Source organism: Oncorhynchus mykiss, chromosome 22, assembly GCF_057628025.1.
Source record: "Oncorhynchus mykiss isolate SJ-2025 chromosome 22, ASM5762802v1, whole genome shotgun sequence".
NCBI classification, from domain to species: Eukaryota; Metazoa; Chordata; class Actinopteri; order Salmoniformes; family Salmonidae; genus Oncorhynchus; species Oncorhynchus mykiss.
Genome location: NC_143043.1, coordinates 46223669 through 46249008, shown reverse-complemented (window position 1 = coordinate 46249008; position 25340 = coordinate 46223669). Strand labels below are relative to the sequence as shown.

Here is a 25340-nt window from a genome sequence, read left to right as displayed (position 1 = left end):
AAGTTGTGGTAAAATGGCTTAAGGACAACAAAGTTAAGGTATTGGAGTGGTCATCACAAAGCCCTGACCTCAATCCTTTAGAAAATGTGTGGGCAGAACTGAAAAAGTGTGTGCGAGCAAGGAGGCCTACAAACCTGACTCAGTTACACCAGCTCTGTCAGGAGGAATGGGCCCAAATTCACCCAACTTATTGTGGGAAGCTTGTGGAAGGCTACCTGAAACGTTTGACCCAAGTTAAACAATTTAAAGGCAATGCTACCAAATACTAATTGAGTGTATGTAAGTTTCTGACCCACTGGGAAGGTGACGAAATAAATAAAATCAGAAATAAATCACTCTCTACTATTATTCTTACATTTCACATTCTTAAAATAAAGTGGTGATCCTAACTGACCTAAGACAGGGATTTTTACTAGGGTTAAATGTCAGGAATTGTGAAACTGAGTTCAAATGTATTTGGCTAAGGTGTATGTAAACTTCCGACTTCAACTGTACATATGAGATGAGTAATGTAGGATATGTAGACATTATTAAGGTGCCGTTATTTAAAGTGACTAGTGATACCTTTTATTAAATGTATTGGAGTGGCCAGAGATTTGAGTCTAAGTTTGCAGCAGCCACTCTTTGTAAGTGATGGCTGTTTACCAGTCCGATGGCCTTGAGATCTACGCTGTTTTTCAGTCTCTCGGTCCCAGCTTTGATGCACCTGTCCTGACCTTACCTTCTGGATGATAGCGGGGTGAACAGGCAGTGGCTCGGGTAGTTGTTGTCCTTGATGAGTGTTTTAGGTGACAAGACAAATTTCTTCAGCCTTGGGGGTTAAAGAGGCGCTGTTGTGCCTTCTTCACCACTCTGTCTGTGTGTTTGGACCATTTCAGTTTGGCCGTAATGTGTATGCTGAAGAACTTAACTTTCCATCTTTTCCACTACTGTCCCGTAGATGTGGATGGGGGGGATGCACCCTCTGCTGTTTCCTGAAGTCCACGATCATCTCCTTAGTTTTGTTGACGTTGAGTGAGAGGTTATTTTCCTGACACCACACTCTGAGGGCCCTCACAACCTCCCTGTAGGCCATCTCGTCATTGTTGGTAATCTACCACTGTAGTGTCGTCTGCAAACTTGATGATTGAGTTGGAGGTGTACATGGCCACGCAGTCATGGGTGAACAGGGAGTACAGGAGAGGGCTGAGAACGTACCCTTGTGGGGCCTCAGTGTTGAGGATCAGCGGGTGGAGATGTTTTCTACCCTCACCATCTGGGGGCGGACCGTCAGAAAATCCAGGACCCAGTTGCACAGGGCGGGGTCGAGACCCAAGGTCTCGAGCTTAATGACGAGTTTTGAGGCCACTATGGTGTTAAATGCTGAGCTATAGTCAATGAACAGCATTCTTACATAAGTATTCCTCTTGTCCAGATGGGATTGGGCTGTGTGATGGCGTCGTCTGTGGATCTATTGGGGCGGTAAGCAAATTGGAGTGGATCTAGGGTATCAGGTAGGGTTGAGGTGATATGATCTTTGACTAGTCTCTCAAAGCACTTCATGATGACAGAAGTGAGTGCTACTGGGCGATAGTCATTTAGTTCAGTTATCTTAGCTTTTTGGGAACAGGAACAATGGTGGCCCTCTTGAAGCATGTGGGCACAGCAGACTGGGATAGGGATTGATTGAATATGTCCGTAAACACACCAGCCAGCTGGTCTGCGCATGCTCTGAGGACGCAGCTAGGGATGCCGTCTGGGCCGGCAGCCTTGCGAGGACCTTGCAAGTTTAAATGTTTTACTCACGTTGGCCACGGTGAAGGAGAGCCCACAGGCTTTGGTAGCGGCTGTGTCAGTTGTTTAACTTGTCTGGGAGCAAGACGTCTTACTGTAGATTTCAGCACAACAGGGAGCTGGAGAGTTCCATCTGTTCACTAGGTGGCAGCAAAGCCCATTGCATCTCAGATTCCCTTTCTCACACTATGAGATGGAGGCATGATCCTGATGCTGCAGCAAGTCCCCAACAGTGAATGCTGGGGCTTGATACACTTAAGATGTATGATAACACATACACTTAATATGTATGTATAATAAATAAATACAACGTGTGCACTTTTCTTTGCTTACTAGCATTAACTTCTTTATTGAGGAACAATGTACTTACTATAACTATGATATGTGGTTCTATCACCTCGCTATCTTACAGGTTGACTTTTTAAAAACTGTATAACTAACTGATCAATGCACCATCATACCAGGTAATTTAATGTTTAAAAACAAACATTTATGAAAAAGACATTTGGCTACAGAAGTGCTATTTTTTGCCTATTTCTATATCTTCCGTCAAAATACATTCTGGGTGAGTTATGCCGCATTCAAAACAACTCGGAACTCGTAAATCCCCGATTTCAGTGGGTTCAAGACAACTCGGAACTCCGGAAAATAATCAAAATAGCTCAGACTGTGAAAAATCGTTTTGAAAGATCCTCCAACTCCGAATTCTAAGTCGACAATCTTTCTAGAGCTCCGACTTTCCGGCCTGAATATCACTGACAACATGATTTGACCTCGTTTTTCTTTAGTTCCCATTTGTCGTAAAGCAACATTATTTGCCAAGCCACGCATGACCAGAATGACACACCGACAATCACCAAAGAAAGGCACACTCCATTTATGTTCGAAAAATGAGAAAGGGGCGGAGTTGAACCGTTTTTTGTGCGCAAAGTCGACCTTTAAGATGAATGCATTTATTAACTGTAAATCGCTCTGCATAAGAGCGTCTGCTAAATGACAAAAATCCAAATGTATACACATTATTTACACTATCTATGAAAGTTGTGGGGGGAAATCCTTCAAATGAAATACATTCAATTGATGCATTATGAAGAATGTCCGTCAGTAGTGTACTATAAACACATAAAATAATCACAATATATGAAATAATCAGAATATGCCTGCATTATGGCATGCATCCACCACAATAATTTTGAAGATACTAGAATGTTTCAACATGTCACCCTTTCTAAACCTTGCGTTCTTTTTACATTCTGTTGCATGCTGGGACAGATTTTCCAGGCTCCAGCTGTGGCGCATGCGCAATCCATCTCTCCCATCTTTCTATTCCCAACAAGCTCGAGAGAAATCTAGCAGTGGCACTTGTACGTGGGAGCGCTTTAATGTAGATTTTTCAAAGGAAAAGCCAACCTGAACCTCTTCTTCTTTTTTATTTTTTCACATTTCTCTACATATAATCCTGAAAAGCAAAATGTGAACTGTTGAAATGGAGGGCATGGTATTTTGGATATGCTAAACCTTATTTCTGACTCTCAAGCCTCTCAGCAACAGACAGCCTGGTGTCTGTCTCAATTTTGGCCCTGGCTCGACTGACATTTCTGCAAAGAAGGGCTTCGGTTCATGTTGTTATTGAACTAAATTCTCCGTGTCGTGTTTTTTGTCTTCTGAAATGGGAAGCTATAAAGGTAAGAGTGCTATATTAGTTTACACATTTAAGAAAACATTTATAGGCAACTCTAGCTGGCTAGCTAAATAGCTAGCTAGCGACTAGTAACAACAAATTCTGTGTAAAATAAAATTAGATATTATTTTATCATACAGGACTACTGTTGTAGCTATCTTCACCATCCGTGTCGCTTGGCTGTGAAATTGCTCTTGCTGTGTTTGTTATGGCATCGTCAATAGCAGCAGGCTCGTACGCGTAACTAGCCACCAGTAGGAAGCTTAAGTAAGGCTATGTAGCCAGCTAGATAGCATGCTATCCCTAGAGGCCAATTATCAGCTGCAATTTACATACTTTCTAGTTAGCAAGAAAGTTATTTACCCTAACAGTTAGTGATCTACGCAGATTATTTTGCCAGTCAAATCAGCACCCGACAACGTGCATGGTTTTCAAAATAGTGCGCGTGCTGTCTACCTCACGCGCACACGACATAATGTCATCAATATGTAACGTTAACTACTTCTGCCGTATTCAGAGGAGTGCGGCTATGGCACAGTAATAATGCACCTGGCCTAATTGGTTCCATCCTATATAGTGGATAGTGATGGCAATCCGTAACAGTATTATTATTTAAAAAAAATTGTACTATAATGCCTAATACCAGAATATTAGTTTTGCAGATGTTCGTATGGGTTTAGATGCCTGTTCAGCAATCTGGTCTGTTTGCAATGTTAATCAGACCCTCTGCATTGGCCACCAGCAAACATCCCATAGGACAGAGAATGACATCTTAGTAGATATTAATTTGTGAGAGAGAATAGAGTATTGCTCCACTGTCAAAACCTTAAGGTATGGACAAAAAATTTGTTTCCTGTGGTTTTCCTTTCCATTTCAGTTGTAAGTAATGTTATATATTAGTGTCTGGTCTGTTGCTCCCCCATTCATGAAAGCCAACTGCTTTGGCGCCTAATTGACAATAGTATCTTCTGATCAGGGGAGTTGTGTTAAGAGCGTGACGCTTGCACCCGTTTTTGGAAACATAAGGAACATATCTTTGATATCAGCCAAAAATAATAAAAAAAACAGAAGGTTAAATGACTACACCTTTCATAGGGTTAATGTCCCCACAAGGGAAGACATAGGCGGCCACCTGTGCTAATTGGCTATGTAGCCTGCCCTGAACACCTGTGTGTAACATGCTGACCAAACCTGCTCCCCGTCATGCGTCTGTGTGCGCCATCATGCCCGTGTTGATTTTGTCTATCCTTACCAAAAGCTTTCATGACATCCATGTTAAAATATAAAAACCGACTGGATTAGCTGGATCTTTATAGACTTTTGACCCCATGTTGAGTCATACAAAATCGTTTGCGCTCTACTCTGACAATTAATCCACAGATAAAAAGGGGAATCCTAGTTAATTTTTCTCCTTGTTCATTCTTCTTATTCTGTGGATTTTATATGGCATTTGGCAACCAACTTTAAGGTGCATTACCACCAACAAATGGACTGGACGTGTGGCCCAGCTTCACCCTTCAATCACTCACATGGTTATATGCAGGTAGCTTAGTGGATAGAGCATTGGGCCAGTAACTGAATGGCTGCTAGATCAAATCCCCGAGCTGACAAGGTAAAAATCTGCCGTTCTGCCCCTGAATAAGGCAGTTAACCCACTGTTCCTAGGCCGTCATTGTAAATAAGAATTTGTGCTTAACTGACATGCCTAGTTTAAAAAAAAAAAAAGTAAAACAATGAGATGGGAGAGGTGGGACTTGCAGTGCATCAAGCATCTAAAATGCTTGATGGTTATGCAGAAGCTCGTAGCCGAGCAGTTCAGATGAAGTTATTGAATAATACGTTTATTTTTGCAATGCTCGTGCACGCAATGCGGGCGGTGTGGTCAGCATGTAAAGGGGATTTACACATAAAAAAATAAACGCAGTTGACAGTGAGAGGACATTTCTTTTTTTGCTGAGTTTACATCCCGCCGGACCACTCATTACTTCCCGTATTTCATAAATCCCATATTTATGGATGTGCAGTCCTATCCAATTACAGAACATCACAGGAAAATCAATTCAATTTATGGGAGAATCCTTCATGGCTGAGACGCAAGGAGGGTTCTTCTATACTCCGAGTTTATATTTACATAATAATGAGTTGTCCTCGACCACACCCACAAATTGGGGGGAAACGTTTTCCCATTGACCCTCATTGTAAAAGAGTCCACTATTGTCAATTTCAGGCTTCAAACATAAAGATATAAAACTGTATTTTTTTGTGAAGAATCAACAACAAGTGGGACACAATCATGAAGTGGAACGACATTTATTGGATATTTCAAACTTTTTTTAACAAATCAAAAACTGAAAAATTGGGCGTGCAAAATTATTCAGCCCCTTTACTTTCAGTGCAGCAAACTCTCTCCAGAAGTTCAGTGAGGATCTCTGAATGATCCAATGTTGACCTAAATGACTAATGATGATAAATACAATCCACCTGTGTGTAATCAAGTCTCCGTATAAATGCACCTGCACTGTGATAGTCTCAGAGGTCCGTTAAAAGCGCAGAGAGAATCATGAAGAACAAGGAACACACCAGGCAGGTCCGAGATACTGTTGTGAAGAAGTTTAAAGCCGGATTTGGATACAAAAAGATTTCCCAAGCTTTAAACATCCCAAGGAGCACTGTGCAAGCGATAATATTGAAATGGAAGGAGTATCAGACCACTGCAAATCTACCAAGACCTGGCCGTCCCTCTAAACTTTCAGCTCATACAAGGAGAAGACTGATCAGAGATGCAGCCAAGAGGCCCATGATCACTCTGGATGAACTGCAGAGATCTACAGCTGAGGTGGGAGACTCTGTCCATAGGACAACAATCAGTCGTATATTGCACAAATCTGGCCTTTATGGAAGAGTGGCAAGAAGAAAGCCATTTCTTAAAGATATCCATAAAAAGTGTTGTTTAAAGTTTGCCACAAGCCACCTGGGAGACACACCAAACATGTGGAAGAAGGTGCTCTGGTCAGATGAAACCAAAATGGAACTTTTTGGCAACAATGCAAAACGTTATGTTTGGCGTAAAAGCAACACAGCTGAACACACCATCCCCACTGTCAAACATGGTGGTGGCAGCATCATGGTTTGGGCCTGCTTTTCTTCAGCAGGGACAGGGAAGATGGTTAAAATTGATGGGAAGATGGATGGAGCCAAATACAGGACCATTCTGGAAGAAAACCTGATGGAGTCTGCAAAAGACCTGAGACTGGGACGGAGATTTGTCTTCCAACAAGACAATGATCCAAAACATAAAGCAAAATCTACAATGGAATGGTTCAAAAATAAACATATCCAGGTGTTAGAATGGCCAAGTCAAAGTCCAGACCTGAATCCAATCGAGAATCTGTGGAAAGAACTGACAACTGCTGTTCACAAATGCTCTCCATCCAACCTCACTGAGCTCGAGCTGTTTTGAAAGGAGGAATGGGAAAAAATGTCAGTCTCTCGCTGTGCAAAACTGATAGAGACATACCCCAAGCGACTTACAGCTGTAATCGCAGCAAAAGGTGGCGCTACAAAGGGTCGCAAAGTTCAAGGGGGGCGAATACTTTCGCAAGGCACTGTGTGTATATATATATATATATATATATATATATATTACACTGCTCAAAAAAATAAAGGGAACACTAAAATCACACATCCTAGATCTGAATGAATGAAATATTCTTATTAAATACTTTTTTCTTTACATAGTTGACTGTGCTGACAACAAAATCACACAAATTATCAATGGAAATCAAATGTATCAACTCATGGAGGTCTGGATTTGGAGTCACACTCAAAATTAAAGTGGAAAACCACACTACAGGCTGATCCAACTTTGATGTAATGTCCTTAAAACAAGTCAAAATGAGGCTCAGTAGTGTGTGTGGCCTCCACGTGCCTCTGACCTCCCTACAACGCCTGGGCATGCTCCTGATGAGGTGGTGGATGGTCTCCTGAGGGATATCCTCCCAGACCTGGACTAAAGCATCCGCCAACTCCTGGACAGTCTGTGGTGCAACGTGGCGTTGGTGGATGGAGCGATACATGAGGTCCCAGATGTGCTCAATTGGGGCCGGCCAGTCCATAGCATCAATGCCTTCCTCTTGCAGGAACTGCTGACACACTCCAGCCACATGAGGTCTAGCATTGTTTGCATTAGGAGGAACCCAGGGCCAACCGCACCAGCATATGGTCTCACAAGGGGTCTGAGGATCTCATCGCGGTACCTAATGGCAGTCAGGCTACCTCTGGCGAGCACATGGAGGGCTCTGCGGCCCCCCAAAGAAATGCCACCCCACACCATGACTGACCCACCGCCTAACCGGTCATGCTGGAGGATGTTGCTGGCAGCATAACGTTCTCCACGGCGTCTCCAGACTCTGTCACGTCTGTCACATGTGCTCTGTATGAACCTGCTTTCATCTGTGAAGAGCACAGGGCGCCAGTGGCGAATTTGCCAATCTTGGTGTTCTCTGGCAAATGCCAAACGTCCTGCACAGGTGTCCCACCTGTGGACGTCGGGCCCTCATACCACCCTCATGGAGTCTGTTTCTGACCGTTTGAGCAGACACATGCACATTTGTGGCCTGCTGGAGGTCATTTTGCAGGGCTCTGGCAGTGCTCCTCCTGCTCCTCCTTGCACAAAGACCTGTAGTCTATTCCATTTGCACAACAGCATGTGAAATTTATTGTCAATCAGTGTTGCTTCCTAAGTGAACAGTTTCATTTCACAGAAGTGTGATTGACTTCGAGTTACATTGTGTTAAGTGTTCCCTTTATTTTTTTGAGCAGTGTGTGTGTGTGTGTGTATATATATATATATATATCACACACACACACACACGTCTCTTTATTGAATGTCATTTTGTAATTGACTAAAACAGGCAGACAACAAGAATATTGCATTTTGAAAAAGGTCACGTTTTTGCTGTGAGCTGGTGGGGTAACCTAGGTAACTACAAGTTGTTTTCCCCACGGGCACGGCTGCAACGTTCTATCTAATACACACTGGAACTATACACTGAGTGCACAAAACATTAGGAACATCTTCCAAATATTGAGTTGCACTCCCTTTTGCCCTCATAACAGCCTTGGGGCATGGACTCTACAAGGTGTCAATTGTTCAACAGAGATGCTGGCCCATGTTGACTCTAATTCTTCCCACAGTTGTGTGAAGTTGGCTGGATGTCCACCCTCTGAATGGCTCGCATACACAATCCAAGTGATCATTTTTAGACCATGCCCAGCCCTAACCTGAGCTGAGTCGTAAGTGAGACTAGGCATCTACCACCTCACTACCACTATTAGATAGCCAATACAGTGCATTCGGGAATTTATTCAGCCCCCTTGACTTTTTCCACATTTTTACGTTACAGCCTTATTCTAAAATTGATTGAGGGGGGGAACTATTTAATCTACACACAATACCCCATGATGACAAAGCAAAAACAGGTCTTTATACATTTTTGCAAATTTATAAGAAGTAAAAAAAAAAATATGTAAATATCACATTTTACATAAGTATTCAGACCCTTTACCCAGTATTTTGTTGAAGCACCTTTGGCAGCGATTAAGGCCTTGAGTCTTCTTGGGTATGACACTACAAGCTTGGCACACCTGTATTAGGGGAGTTTCTCCCATTATTCTCTGCAGATCATCTCAACCTCTGTCAGGTTGGATGGGGAGCGTTGCTGCACAGCTATTTTCAGGTATCGCCAGAGATGTTCGACCAGGTTCACGTCTGGGCTCTGGCTGGTCCACTCAAGGACATTCAGAGACTTGTCCCGAAGCCACTCCTGTGTTGTCTTGGCTGTGTGTTTAGGGTTGTTGTCCTGTTGGAAGGTGAACCTTTGCCCCAGTCTGAGGTCCAGTACGTTCTTCATTAAGGATCTCTGTACTTTTCTCTGTTCACCTTTCCCTCGATCCTGACTAGACCCTCAGTTCCTGTCGCTGAAAATCATCCACACAGCATGATGCTGCCACCACCGGGCTTCCGTCTGGCCACTCTACCGTAAAGGCCTGATTGGTGCAATGCTGCAGAGATGATTGTCCTTCTGGAAGCTTCTCACAGCACCACAGAGGAACTCTGGAGCTCTGTCAGTGCCCATCTGGTTCTTGGTCACCTTCCTGACCAAGGCATTTCTCCCCTGATTGCTCAGTTTGGCCGATTGGCCAGCTCTAGAAAGAGTAGTATTGGTGGTTCCAAACTTCTTCCATTTAAGAATTATTGAAGAATGATGTTCCTGGGGACCCTTCAATATTGCATTTCTGTGACCGTCAATGCTGCAGACATTCTCCCCCCCAGATCTATGACTCGACACAATCCTGTCTCGGAGCTCTACGGGAAATTCCTCCGATCTCATGGCTTGGTTTTTGCTCTGACGTGCACTGTCAACTGTGGGACCTTATATAGACAGGTGTGTGCCTTTCCAAATCGTGTCCAATCAATTTAATTTACCACAGGTGGACTCCCAAGTTGTAGAAACATTTCAACGATGATCAATGGAAACAGGATGCACTTGAGCACAATTTAGAGTCTTTTAACAAATGGTCTGAATACTTATGTAGATGAGGTATTTCAGTTTTTAAAATATATTTTTAATACATTTCTAAAAGCCTGTTTTCAATTTGTCATTATGGGGTATTGTGTGTGTGTGTGTGTGTAGCTTGCTGAGTGCAAAACATATTAATATGTTTTAGAATAAGGCTGTAACATTACAAAATGTGGAAAGTTGCTGATGGTGAACCTGAACAATCAAAATAGAATCTATTGTAAGCCCCATTTAGCAGGTAGGTCTATAGCCAGATGAGCGTTGTCTCCGGTAACTTTCGTTTATTCCTGTAAAACACCATTTTCAATAGTGCATGGATAACAATAATCTAGCAAATTACATACAGTGGGGGCAAAAAAAGTATTTAGTCAGCCACCAATTGTGCAAGTTCTCCCACTTAAAAAGATGAGAGAGGCCTGTCATTTTCATCATAGGTACACTTCAACTATGACAGACAAAATGAGGGAAAAAAATCCTGAAAATCACATTGTAGGATTTTTTTTAATGAATTTATTTGCAAATTATGGTGGAAAATACGTTTTTGGTCACCTACAAACAAGCAAGATTTCTGGCTCTCACAGACCTGTAACTTCTTCTTTAAGAGGCTCCTCTGTCCTCCACTCGTGACCTGTATTAATGACACCTGTTGTGTCTTTTATACTGATAACAAGTTCCCTGTCCACAACCTCAGTCACACTCCAAACTCCACTATGGCCAAGACCAAAGATCTGTCAAAGGACACCAGAAACAAAATTGTAGACCTGCACCAGGCTGGGAAGACTGAATCTGCAATAGGTAAGCAGCTTGGTTTGAAGAAATCAACTGTGGGAGCAATTATTAGGAAATGGAAAACATACAAGACCACTGATAATCTCCCTCGATCTGGGGCTCCATGCAAGATCTCACCCCGTGGGGTCAAAATGATCACAAAACGGCGAGCTAAAATCCCAGAACCACACGGGTGGACCTAGTGAATGACCTGCAGAGAGCTGGGACCAAAGTAACAAAGCCTACCATCAGTAACACACTACACCGCCAGGGACTCAAATCCTGCAGTGCCAGACGTGTCCCCCTGCTTAAGCCAGTACATGTCCATATGGTCATATGGTCAGATGAAACCAAAATATAACTTTTTGGTAAAAACTCAACTCGTCGTGTTTGGAGGACAAAGAATGCTGAGTTGCATCCAAAGAACACCATACCTACTGTGAAGCATGGGGGTGGAAACATCATGCTTTGGGGCTGTTTTTCTGCAAAGGGAACAGGATGACTGATCCATGTAAAGGAAAGAATGAATGGGGCCATGTATCGTGAGATTTTGAGTCAAAATCTCCTTCCATCAGCAAGGGCATTGAAGATGAAACGTGGCTGGGTCTTTCAGCATGACAATGATCCTAAACACACCGCCCGGGCAACGGAGTGGCTTCGTAAGAAGCATTTCAAGGTCCTGGAGTGGCCTAGCCAGTCTCCAAATCTCAACCCCATAGAAAATATTTAGAGGAAGTTGAAAGTCTGTGTTGCAACAGCCCCAAAACATCACTGCTCTAGAGGAGATCTGCATGGAGGAATGGGCCAAAATACCAGCAACAGTGTGTGAAAACCTTGTGAAGACTTACAGAAAAGGTTTGACCTATGTCATTGCCAACAGAGTATATAACAAAGTATTGAGAAACGTTTGTTATTGACCAAATACTTATTTTCCACCATCTTTTGCAAATATATTCATAAAAAATCCTACAATGTGATTTTCTATTTTATTTCCCCTCATTTTGTCTGTCATAGTTGAAGTGTACCTATGATGAAAATTACAGGCCTCTCTCATCTTTTTAAGTGGGAGAACTTGCACAATTGGTGGCTGACTAAATACTTTTTTGCCCCACTGTATGTTGTCACTCAACTGATTAACGCCTAATATCGTGTAAGCCATTTCAGCATTCAAATGCTAAAGAATCGATGTGCAAGATTAGGAACATGCCGCCTATCTTGCGAAGCTGGGCTCATTGTGCAGCTTGTTTAAGCTACTGATATTCCCTGGGGTTGTTCGGCATGCACAATTACTTATATATCAATGACTATCAACACAGGTACTTGCTTAGTTCAAGACTAAAGGAGAGGACCCATCAGTTATCACAAAAGAGGTATTGATGAGATATTTTTGGAAGGTAGAAAGTAATTTGAGCAAAAACATTTTAGTGAATCGGTGATTTTGTAACATTTGGATCGGTTTGGGTTCCTCGGATCTATGCACTTGCGTCTTAAACATTTTAATCGTTACATCGCTAGTGTGCTACCTAGTGGTTAGAGCGTTGGACTAGAAACCGGGAAGGTTGCAAGTTCAAACCCCCGAGCTGACAAGGTACAAATCTGTTGTTCTGCCCCTGAACAGGCAGTTAATCCACTGTTCCTAGGCCGTCATTGAAAATAAGAATTTGTTCTTAACTGACTTGCCTAGTTAAATAAAGGTAAAAAAAACAAAAAGTATACTGCATTTTACTATACCGGTATTGGTATTACTTTACATTCTAACATAATTTTGTTTAATTAAATTATTCTGTAGTTCTTGCAGTAATCCGTTTTTATCAGCAGTACAAAACTGCTACAGCTGAGAACTGCTAGCTGAATGCTAGCACAACTAGTCAACAACTTCAGAGTAGAGACCCTCAGAAATCGTCCGACAGCCCTTTTATTAAGATCTGCAAATTAACCCGAAAGTACGCGGTCAAAGATGATGATGGTGATAATATTCTAATATTCTTTATTTTATAGAGGCATACTAAGACAAAATGCACTTGACAGTGTTTAAATTATAACAAATTTGTGCAGGAAATTTAAGAAATTGAAGAAAAATATGGAAGGCGAAGGCTGGAATTGAACAAATAACTACAGAAATAGCAACCATTGATCGAGTACCCGAGTTTGAGGCTACAAAATTAGTATTTCGTTGTTCTACAAATAAGACTACTTCACTTTCAGCAATGTCTTACTATTTTTGGTGGTTGTTTGTTTGAACAGTATAAAGCAATCAGAATGGAGAAAGCCCCATTTTAAAACCTCTTAGAATGAATTTGAAACGTCAAATAGCTTCATACCGTCAATGACAAAAATAGTGTGATATGATATATTGGCCATATTGCCCAGCGCTAAGGCCCAGTGTGCCTTATTTCCATTTTATTATCCAGGGAATATATGTTTTATTGTGCTGTATGGGTACTTAAGCTTCATTTACATGTCGTTCTAATACACTGGGTCAATATTCTTCTTCTTTTTTTCTCATCTGGCGTGGAGTTGGATTGTTTGTTCACGATATCACAAGTAGAGATACTGTGTTCCTGGAACTCCACACTGCCAAAATATTTGAAGCTGTTGAATCTAACACTGAAGTCCCCGTCCCCCCCCCCCCCGTCCCCGTCCCCGTCCCCCCTTTTGCGACAGCTACCTTGCATCCAAGAGAGCCTGGCCTATTTTTCAACTCGCTCTGTTTCCCTCCAAGCTATAGAGCGGTGGCGGAACAGTGGCGAGCCATGCAGTGTTTTATGGCTGATTTATCACACGTGGGAGGGTCTAGTAGCCTATCATGCTCTACAAATGTGCCTGGCTTTTAGGCACACATGCTGTGGAGGGTAAAACACGATAGAGCCTCGAATTGCACACCTTCGATTTTTGTTTTGTTCTTACAGTCCATATTTGTGATTATTTTGACATTGTGCATGCTTTCAGTCAACTATGAAAATAAAGGATGGCACGATGATGGTGGGCTAACAATCAGATTTGAATATTGGCCTTTGCTGTTCTGTTTGTCCTCTTTCAGACATATCCCAAGGGTGTCTGTGACAGTTGCACTACCACTGCTCTCAATCATGGTGTGTGTGTGTGTGTGCGCTCTGATTTAATACCAAGCCATTTTGTATTGGTATCTAGGCGAAGGAAGGCACCCTTGCTTTAATTACCAGCGTTTTCTATACACGCTCGGCTGTGTGGATGAGTCATCCGTCACAGAAAATGCACAGCGAGCGTGATTCACACTCTGTAATGCAATATCAAAGTGCTGCTGTTTTTTTCACCCTAGAGTTACAGATAAGTTGTCGGTCTGACAGGCCTGTCGGTGAAGACGAGCACCTCACAGCCCAGGAGACACACAGGGCTATCGAGTGTTTCAGCCCCTGGGAGGCCAACTGTCACCTTTACACCCCCACTATTTCAGCAAGAGAATTCACAAGAGATGGAGACAGATTTGACCATTCAGATGACAAAATGCAAGACTTTTGTTAAAATTAAACAACAAAAATGAAAATATAGCTAATCATGTCTAATATATTTGTCCTCCAAATCCACCCACCTAGAAATGGCTGTGGAATATTCCCATCCTATTGCCACAACTGATCTCTTAAGGTATTGGCCAGAGAAGGGCTTGATTAAAAAGGGGGATGGGAGGTAGGTAGACTGGCCCATTGCTGTGACGACTTGGTAACATTAAGCCTTAGCAGTATTCAGAGTCACGTCAGTGCCTGGAACAATGGCATCCAATCCATCATGATTTTGTGACCATTCACTCTGCATATAGCCTAATACAGCTAACTACCGCTAGTGACTTCTACAACTAGTCCTAATTACATTGAAGAGCAATTTTTTTCTTAGAGGAAAAACGATATATTTTTTAAACGTGCACAATGGATTTAACATTATTTTGGGTTATGTAAAAGTTCTGCAAAGCCTATCTTGTGTGGGAAATATTTAGAAATATTATTCTCAATGAGCTCCTCCTACTCATTGAGAGTATTTAGACTATAAATATATTTAGACTATAAAATATATTCCTAAAAGCTTTTTGTCGTAAATTTGACGGTGTTCATTTTTACTTGTTTTACAGGTTGGAATGTATGGGACAGTGGCTGCTTTAATCCATTATCCTCTCTGGGATGATGTAACGCTGACATAACCTGCAACATGAGGAGTTTTAAGGTGCCAGTGGCAGTTAGTACCAGCCAGAGCTCACTTAATCACCATTGATCACCAGATCCATCCAGATTTGTCCGATATCAGCTTCTGTGAACTGAAAGTGAAAACATTGGTCTGTGAGAGAGGTCGCCTGGGCAGCTCTACTTCAAGTTCCCTTAAGGTCACCCATGTCAATGTCGGCAGGTTCTCCCACTGCTACCATGGCCTCTTCACAAAAACATGGATGAAAATGGTGATTTTAAACATGACGACATTAAACAGGATGGGGACAAAGGGCCTCAAAGGTCTGGTTCCAGAGTGAATCTGTCCCAGAAGAGGCAGGCAACGGTGGGATTGGCAGTTGTAGCACATCTTGCTTGGTCAGTTCACTCCTGAGAGACCCCAGGATGATGCACACTAGTCTGAGCTCTCTGACAGACTTGTGATATCTCACATCGCACGGGTGTAGTTGTGCGGACTTAAGGAGTGGACAATGAACAGAACAAAGAAGTATGAAGGTCTGCGTTCCGAGGGGAAGCCCCCGGCTGAAGTCCCTATAGGTTGGCAGCGGAGGATCACCCACAGCGGGGTTGTCTACATAAGGTAAGACCTACTCTACCTGTATTTAAACTAACCTGGGGCCAACCTCTGCCCAATCAGAATTTAGGCTAATGACTTCTTTCATTCTACAGGAAGATTTTCATGTAACTTGTCTGTAACCATTTGAAATGTGTTTGTTGAACAGGTTCCTTCATACAGGATAAAAAATAAAAATAAAACTTTTATTTGCATATTAGGCCCACTACACCCTTTCAATTGTCCTTTTGTTTTATATTCTCAGAGATGCTTGTCATTAGGGATGTAACGATTCACTGATACGCATCGGTCCCCTATTTGACATGTTTAAGTGTTTTTTTGTCTCCCGAGTGACGCAACGGTCTAAGGCACTGCATATCAGTGCTAGAGGCGTCACTACAGACCCTGGATCGATTCCAGGCTGTGTCACAACCGGCCGTGATTGGGAGTCCCATAGGGCGGCGCACAATTGGCCCAGCGTCGTTAGGGTTTGGCCGGGGTAGGCCGTCGTTGTAAATAAGAATTTGTTCTTAACTGACTTGCCTAGTTCAATAAATAAATAAAATAAGTTATGATCAGTCCGCGGAACCCAAACCGATCCAAATGTAGCATCTGTCAGAAAATCTATTCAAACGTTACGAACCTCTGATTTACTCAAATGTTTTGCTCCCATTTGTACTTTCTACCTTCCAAAAAGACCCCATATTTTGTCACAACTGATGCGTCCTTCCCTCCAGTGTCGAACTGTAACTGTGTTGACAGTCATTGATAAACAAGTCATCGTGCATGCCGAACAACCCCAGGGAATATCAGTAGCCTAAACAAACTACACAATGTGCCCAGCTTCGCAAGGTAGGCGGCATGTTCCTAATCTTGCACGTCTATTCTGCGGGCATCTTCAGCATTCAAATGCTAAAATTGCTTGCGCGATATTAGGTTGTCACTCAACTAATAAAGCCTGTGTAATTATGCACTATTGAAAATTGTGTTTTACAGGAATAATAGAAAGTTACCGGAGACAACACTCATCTTGCTGTAGGCTACCTGCTGAATGGGACCTACAAAACGATTTATTTTGATTGTTCAGGTTCAGGCTTTAATAAATGTCTATATGGTCATTTTTCGATATACAGGAAAAGGGTGATAATTTTATAACGAGGACAGCAATCACCTTTGTTGGGTGTGCTGCGTGGCCAAAGTGAGAGGAGAAGTTCACTCTGTAAAACTTGAAAACAGTCAAAACCATATGATTTGGAGATGGGGTGAAATCCAAAGTTGTCTTATTTGTTCATTGGGTATGTTAAGCTGGCACTTAACAAACTAGTTTACACACACACACACCACACACACACAGCAAGCTGGTACTTAACAAACTGTACAGGCTATAAACAAGCAGGAAAACTTGTATGTGGATGCTGTTTTTCTGGTTGCTGGTGATTTTTTTAAATTCCACGTTAAGACACGCGATGCCCAACTTCCATCAACATGTCTCCTTTCTGACTAGGGGTGATAAATTCCTAGACCACTGTTATTCGACCCCCATGCATGCATACAAGGCCCTCCCTCATTCACCATTTGGCGAATCAGATCATGACTCTGTACTCCTGTTTACTGTTTATAAGCAGAAGCTCACCAGACTCCGATATTTTTGCTACAGGACTGCTTTGCTAGCGCTGCTTGGAATATGTTTTGAGAATCCGCCGATAACATCGAGCGAACCACCTCCGTTATTGGCTTCGTTAGGAAATGCATCAGCGACATTGTCCCCACAGTGCAGATGTTCTGCTTCCCCAATTATTAATTAACACTGAGGATGGCGCTAAGCTAGCGCACAGGGCTGCCGATCACAACCCGGAGGCTACTGCTGAGGAAAGGAACAAGTACAAGAAGTCCAGGACAATATGGGAATAAGGTGGAAATATCAAAATCAAACTCTGTCACATGCGCCGAATACAACAGTGCAGTTCAAGAAGAGCTAAGAAAAATATTTAGCAAATAAAGTAAAAAAATGTAATAAAAATAACATTAACGAGGCTATATACAGGGGTTACTGGGACCGTGTCAGTGTGCGGGGGTACAGGTTAGTTGAGGTAATTTGTACATGTAGGGGGGTGAAGTGACTGCATAGATAATAAACAGTGAGTAGCAACAGTCGTACAAAACAAATGGAGAGGGTAATAGTCCGGTGGCTATTTGATTAATTGTTCAGCAGTCTTATGGCTTGGTGGGGTAGAAGCTGTTAAGGAGCCTTTTGGTCCTAGATTTGGGGCTCTGGTACTGCTTGCTGTACGGTAGCAGAGAAAGTCTTTGACTTTGGTGACTGGAGTCTCTGACAATTTTATGGGCTTTCCTCTGACACCGCCTATTATATAGGTCCTGGATGGCAGGAAGCTTGGCCCCAGTGATGTACTGGGCCGTACACACTACCCTCTGTAGCGCCTTAAGGTCAGATGCCGAGCAGTTGCCATACCAGGCGGTGATGCAACCGGTCAGGATGCTCTCGATGGTGCAGCTGTAAAACCTTTTGAGGATCTGAGGACCCAAATCTTTTCAGTGTCCTGAGGGGGAATAAACTTGTCGTGCCCTCTTCACGACTGTCTTGGTGTGTTTGGACCATGATAGTTTGTTGGTGATGTGGACATCAAGGAACTTGAAACTCTCGACCCGCTCCACTACAGCCCTGTTTCAAAGCACTTCATGGCTACCGACGTAAGTGCTACGGGTATGTAATGATTTAGGCAGGTTACCTTCGCTTCCTTGGGCACAGGGACTATGGTGGTCTGCTTGAAACATGTACAGTTGAAGTCGGAGGTTTACATACACCTTAGCCAAATACATTTAAACTCAGTTTTTCACAATTCCTGACATTTAATCCTAGTAAAAATCCCGGTGTTTAGGTCAATTAGGATCACCACTTTATTATAAGAATGTGAAATGTCAGAATAATATTAATTTATTTCAGTTTTAATTTATTTCATCACATTCCAAGTGGGTCACAAGTTTACATACACTCAATTAGTATTTGGTAGCATTGCCTTTAAATTGTTTAACTTGGGTAGCCTTCCACAAGCTTCCCACAATCATTTGGGTGAATTTGGGCCCATTCCTCCTGACAGAGCTGGTGTAACTGAGTCAGGTTTGTTGGCCTCCTTGCTCGCGCACACTTTTTCAGTTCTTCCCACAAATTTTCTATGGGATTGAGGTCGGGGCTTTGCGATGGCCACTCCAATACCTTAACTTTGTTGTCCTTAAGCCATTTTGCCACAACTTTGGAAGTATGCTTGGGGTCATTGTCCATTAGGAAGACCCATTTGCGACCTAGCTTTAACTTCCTGACTGATGTCTTGAGATGTTGTTTCAATATATCCACATAATTTTCCTGCCTCATAATGCCATCTATTTTATGAAGTGCACCAGTCCATCCTGCAGTAAAGCATCCCCACAACATGATGCTGCCACCCCCGTGCTTCACGGTTGGGCTAGTGTTCTTCGGCTTGCAAGCCTCCCCCTTTGTCCTCCAAACATAACGATGGCCATTATGGCCAAACAGTTCTGTTTCATCAGACCAGAGGACATTTCTCCAAAAAGTACGATCTTTGTCCCCATGTGCAGTTGCAAACCGTAGTTTGGCTTTTTTTATGGCGGTTTTGGAGCAGTGGCTTCTTCCTTGCTGAGCGGACTTTCAGGTTATGTTGATATAGGATTTGTTTTACTGTGGATATAGATACTTTTGTACCCGTTTCCTCCAGCATCTTCACAAGGTCCTTTGCTGTTGTTCTGGGATTGATTTGCACTTTTCTCACCAAAGTACGTTAATCTCTAGGAGACAGAACGCGTCTCCTTCCTGAGCGTTATGACCGCTGCGTGGTCCCATGGTGTTTATACTTGCGTACTATTGTTTTTACAGATGAACGTGGTACCTTCAGGCATTTGGAAATTGCTCCCAAGGATGAACCAGACTTGTGGAGGTGTATCATTTTTTTTGAGGTCTTGGCTGATTTCTTTTGATTTTCCATTGATGTCAAGCAAAGAGGAACTGAGTTTAAAGGTAGACCTTGAAATACATCCACAGGTGCACCTCCAATTGACTCAAATTATATCAATTAGCCTATCAGAAGCTTCTAAAGCCATGACATAATTTTCTGGAATTTTCCAAGCTGTTTAAAGGCACAGTCAACTTAGTCTTTGCACAAAGTAGATGTCCTAACTGACTTAACAAACTATAGTTTTGGCAACTTCTTGATGCTACCCATCCCTTTAGCGAGATAATTGTCATCAAAAACCGCTGAATTGCATAGCGCCACATTCAAATAATATTACTAAAAATATTTATTCATGAAATCAGAAGTGCAATATTGCAAAACACACCTTAGCCTTTTGTTAATCCACCTGTCGTGTCAGATTTTGAAAATGTGCTTTACAGCGAAAGCAATCCAAGCATTTGTGTAAGTTTATCGATCGCTCGGCAAAACATTATGAACACCTAGCATCAAGTAGTTTGGTCAAGAAAATCAGAAAAGCAATCAAATTAATCTTTTACCTTTTGATCTTCGGATGTTTTCACTCACAAGACTCCCAGTTACACAATAAATGTTCCTTTTTTTCCATAAAGATTATTTTAATATCCAAAATACCTCCGTTTGTTTGGCACGTTATGTTCAGAAATCCACAGGAAAGAACAGTCACGACAATGCAGACATTCCAAATAGTATCCGTAATGTCCACAGAAACATGTCAAGCGTTTTTTAAATAATCAATCCTCAGGTTGTTTTTAAAATATATAATCGATAATATATCAACCGCAGCTGACTTAAGTAGGAGAGAGAAAGGCAATGGCTGCCCAAACTATGTTGCGCAAAGCGAAACGCTGCTGGCACCCGGCCATACAATGACGCGATGTTATCTTTCTCGCTCATTTTTCAAAATTAAAGCCTGAAACTATGTCTAAAGACTGACACCTTGAGGAAGTGATAGGAAAAGGAATCTGGTTGATATCCCTTTAAATGGAGCAAAGGCAGGCTATGGAACATGGAGTTTTCAAAATAGAAGCCACTTCCTGGTTTGATTTTCCTCAGGGTTTCGCCTGCAATATCAGTTCTGTTATACTCACAGACAATATTTTGACAGTTTTTGAAACTTTATAGAGTGTTTTCTATCCATCCCGGGGTAGGAGGATTCAATCTTAATCCTGTATTGACGCTTTGCTTGTTTGATGGTTTGTCTGAGGGCATAGCGGGATTTCTTATGCGTGTCCGGATTAGTGTCCCGCTCCTTGAAAGCGGCAGCTCTAGCCTTTAGCTCGATGCGGATGTTGCCTGTCATCCATAGCTTCTTGTTGGGATATGTACGTACGGTCGTTGTGGGGATGTCGTTGATGCACTTATTGATGAAGCTGATGACTGAGGTGGTATACTCCTCAAAGCGATTAGATGAGTCCCAGAACATATTCCAGTCTGTGCTTGCAAAACAGTCCTGTAGCGTAGCATCCGCGTCATCTGACCACTTCCGTATTGAATGAGTCACTGGTACTACCTGCTTTAATTTTTGCTTATAAGCAGGAATCAGGAGGATATAATTATGGTCAGATTGACTGAATGCTGGGCGGGGGAGAGCTTTGTATGCATTAGAGTTGGTTGAGTGTGGTCTTAATGCCAGCATCGGTCTGTGGTGGTAAATAGACGGCTACGAATAATATAAATGACTCTCTTGGTAGATAGTGTGGTCTACAGCTCATCATAAAATGGTCTGTCTCAGGCGAGCAATACCTCAAGACTTCTTTAATATTAGACATCGCGCACCAGCTGTTATTGACAAAAATACACACACCCCCACCCCTCGTCTTACCAGACATAGCATCTCTCTTTTGCCGGTGCATGCAAAATCCCGCCAGCTCTATATTATCCTTGTTGTCTTTCAGCCAAGACTGTGAAACATAAGATATTACAGTTTTTAATGTCCCGTTGGTAGGATAATCGTAATCGTAGGTCATCAAATTTATTTTCCCATGATTGCATGTAAGCAAGTAGAACGGAAGGCAGTGGGAGTTTACCCGATCGCCTACGGATTCCCAGAAGGCAGCTCGATCTACGTCCTCTTTTCCTAAGTCTTTTCTTCACGCAAATGACAGGGATCTGGGCCTGTTCCCGGGAGAGCTGTAGGTCCTTCTCGTCGGATTTGTTAAAGGATAAAGCTTCTTCCGATTCGTGGTGAATAATCGCTGTTCTGATGTCCAGAAGTTATTTTCGGTCATAAGAGACAGTAACAGCAGCATTATGAACAAAATGATGAGAACTACATTGAAATGGGTTTCACTTATATTGGGACTTGTGCCTTTCCTCAGCCATAGTGTGTTATATGTGCAAAAGTACTATCTCACAACTCGATGAAACCTTCACTCTTCCGCAGACATTTTAGAAACAAAACATGCCAATTTGAAAAATAAGCCACGGGAGTTTTTTGAGTGAGAATTAAGGCTTTCGAGTAATAAGACATGTATAAAAGCAACAGATACCATTAATAAGAAGGGGCTAGAAGCATCTTATATGGTGAGCTACTGAGTGGCTAGGACAGGCAATCCCAATGCTATTGTGGAGGACTTAATTCTTCCTCCTGCCGTGAATATGGCTGGGGGAAATGGCCCAAAAAACTATATAGACAATGCCTTCGTCAAACAACACTGTTTCACGGCGCATCAGTGACATGGCAGGAGATGTTTTGAAACAATTACTGCTTCGCATACAAGCTAGTGAATTATATGGGTTACAGCTGGATGAGTCAACAGACGTGGCGGGCCTGGCACAGCTCCTGGTATATGTCCCTTACGTTTATGGGGGGTCAATTAAGGAAGACATCCTCTTCTGCAAACCAACAACGGGAGAGGATATTTTTAAAGTACTGGACAGCTTTGTGACATCAAATGGTCTTTGGCCGTGACAGTGAGACGTAGTCGAGTGGTAACGTGCGTGCAATCAGTTGCTCCTGACGCCACTTGGGTACACTGCAGCATCCACCGAGAGGCTCTTGCTGCCAAGGGAATGCCTGACAGCTTGAAAGATGTTTTGGACACTACAGTGAAAAGGGTTAACTTTGTTAAAACAAGGCCCCTGAACTCCCGTGTATTTTCTGCACTATGCAATGATATGGGCAGCGACCATGTAACGCGGTTACAATATACAGATGTGCGCTGGTTATCAAGGGGAAAAGTATTGACGTTTTTTTATTTTTTATTATTGAGAGATGACCTTAGTTTTCTTTACGGACTATAATTTTCACTTGTCTGACCGCTTGCATGAGGCCAGTCGTGTGAGAAACTCATCATATCTGGGTGATGTTTTCTCTCGCCTGAATGATCTATGATTACAGAGACTCTCCGCAACTATATTCGATGTGCGAGACAAAATTGAGGCTACGATTAAGAAGTTGGAGCTCTTCTCTGTTTGCGTTAACAAGGACAACACACAGGTCTTTCCATCATTGTATGATTTTTTTGGTGTGCAAATATACTCAAGTTTACGGACAATAGAGGTCGACCGATTATGATTTTTCAACGCCGATACTGATTATTGCAGGACCAAAAGAAGCCGATTCCGGTTTTTAAAATGTATTTTTATTTAATTGTAATAATGACAATTACAACAATACTGAATGAACACTTATTTTAACTTAATATAATACATCAATAAAAATCAATTTAGCCTCAAATAAATAATGAAACATTCAATTTGGTTTAAATAATGTTAAAAACAAAGTGTTGGAGAAGTCAATATGTTCTATGTAAGAAAGCTAACGTTTGAGTCCCTTGCTTAGAACATGAGAACATATGAAAGCTGGTGGTTCCTTTTAACATGAGACTTCAATATTCCCAGGTAAGAAGTTTTAGGTTGTAGTTAATATTGTATTTATATGACTATTTCTCTCTCTACCATTTGTATTTCATATACCTTTGAGTATTGGATGTTCTTATAGGCACTTTAGTATTGCCAGTGTAAAAGTATAGCTTCCGTCCCTCTCCTCGCCCCTACCTGGGCTCGAACCAGGAACACATCGACAACAGCCACACTCAAAGCAGCGTTACTCATCGCTCCACAAAAGCCGCGGCCCTTGCAGGGCAAGGGGAACAACTACTCCAAGTCTCAGAGCGAGTGACGTTTGAAACGCTATTAGCGCGCACCCGCTAACTAGCTAGCTATTTCACATTGGTTACACCAGCCATTAGGCTGATAGGCTTGAAGTCGTAAACAGCGTTGTGCTTGCGAAGAGCTGTTGGCAAAACGCACGAAAGTGCTGTTTAAATGAATGCTTACGAGCCTGCTGCTGCCAACCATCGCTCAGTCAGACTGCTCTATCAAATCATAGACTTAATTATAACACAATAACACACAGAAATACGAGCCTTAGGTCATTAATATGGTCGAATCCGGAAACTATAATTTAGAAAACAAAACGTTTATTTCAGTGAAATACGGAACCGTTTCGTTTTTTTATCTAAGGGGTGGCATCCCTAAGTCTAAATATTCCTGTTACATTGTACAACCTTCAATGTTATGTCATAATTCTGTAAAATTCTGGCAAATTAGTTCGCAATGAGCCAGGCTGCCCAAACTGTTGCATATACCCGGACTCTGCGTGCCATGAACGCAAGAAAAGTGACACAATTTCACCTGGTTAATATTGCCTGCTAACCTGGATTTCTTTTAGCTAAATATGCAGGTTTAAAAATATATACTTCTGTGTATTGATTTTAAGAAAGGCATTGGTGTTTATGGTTAGGTACAGTCTTGCAACGATTGTGCTTTTTTTGCAAATGCGCTTTTGTTAAATCATCCCCCAGCATTGCATCGATTATATGCAACGCAGGACACACTAGTTAAACTAGTAATATCATCCACCATGTGTAGTTAACTAGTGCTTATGATTGATTGATTGTTTTTATAAGATAGGTTTAATGCTAGCTAGCAACTTACCTTGGCTTATACTGCATTCACGTAACAGGCAGGCTCCTCGTGGAGTGCAGTGGGAGGCAGATGGTTCGAGCGTTGGACTAGTTAACCGTAAGGTTGCAAGATTGAATCCCAGAGCTGACAAGGTAAAAATCTGTCGTTCTACCCCTGAACAGGGCAGTTAACCCACCGTTCCTAGGCCGTCATTGAGAATAAGAATGTGTTCTTAACTGACTTGCCTAGTTAAATAAAGTGTAAAAAAAACGGCAACATCGGGGTCCAAAAATACCGATTTCCGATTGTTATGAAAACTTGAAATCGGCCCTAATTAATTGGCCATTCCGATTAATCGGTCAACCTCTAACGGACAATGTCAAATGTGATATAGCGAAGCACCTAAGTGAGTTGGGTGCGCCATTATGCAGGTACTTTCTCGAAAAGGATGACACAAACAACTGGATTTGTTATCCCTTTCATGCACTGCCTCCAGTCCACTTAGCTTACAATGATGTCAAAAAAACATTTGAGAGTGCGCTGACCCTGGTGCTAGAGGGGGTACGCAACTGGAGGTTGAATATTTGAAGGGGTACGGGACTATAAAATGTTCGGTAACCACTGGTCCTAAGTGAATTCTGGAGATATTCAGAATATGAATGTCATCTATTACTAGCAAGTTATTAATTTCATGTACCTTGTTTCTTAACCTGTTGATCCTACTTGAGACGCAGACGTCTCAAGTAGGCACCTGGAAATGCAAATGCGCTACGCTAAATGTACTCGTTAACCTACATATATTAACGTGGGATATTTTGACCACTTTTCTGGGATGCTTGCTTGTTTTCTTAGCTCTCTCTG

At 42.2% G+C, this 25340-nt stretch overlaps 1 protein-coding gene across 6 annotated transcripts in view; it reads left to right on the top strand.

Annotated features, from left to right (window-relative positions):
- Positions 1 to 3043: 3043 nt before the first annotated feature.
- The window catches only part of LOC110501882 (methyl-CpG-binding domain protein 5), a 43853-nt gene continuing 21556 nt past the window's right edge, over positions 3044 to 25340 (top strand). For all 6 annotated transcript variants that reach the window (XR_016490671.1, XR_016490673.1, XR_016490672.1 and 3 more), the window contains exons 1-2: positions 3044 to 3458; positions 14903 to 15573. Coding sequence is in view for 2 of the 6 variants with exons in the window: in XM_021579734.3 (XP_021435409.3) it covers positions 15464 to 15573 (110 nt within the window). In the remaining 4 variants the exon portion in view is untranslated. The remainder of the gene's footprint in view (positions 3459 to 14902; positions 15574 to 25340) is intronic.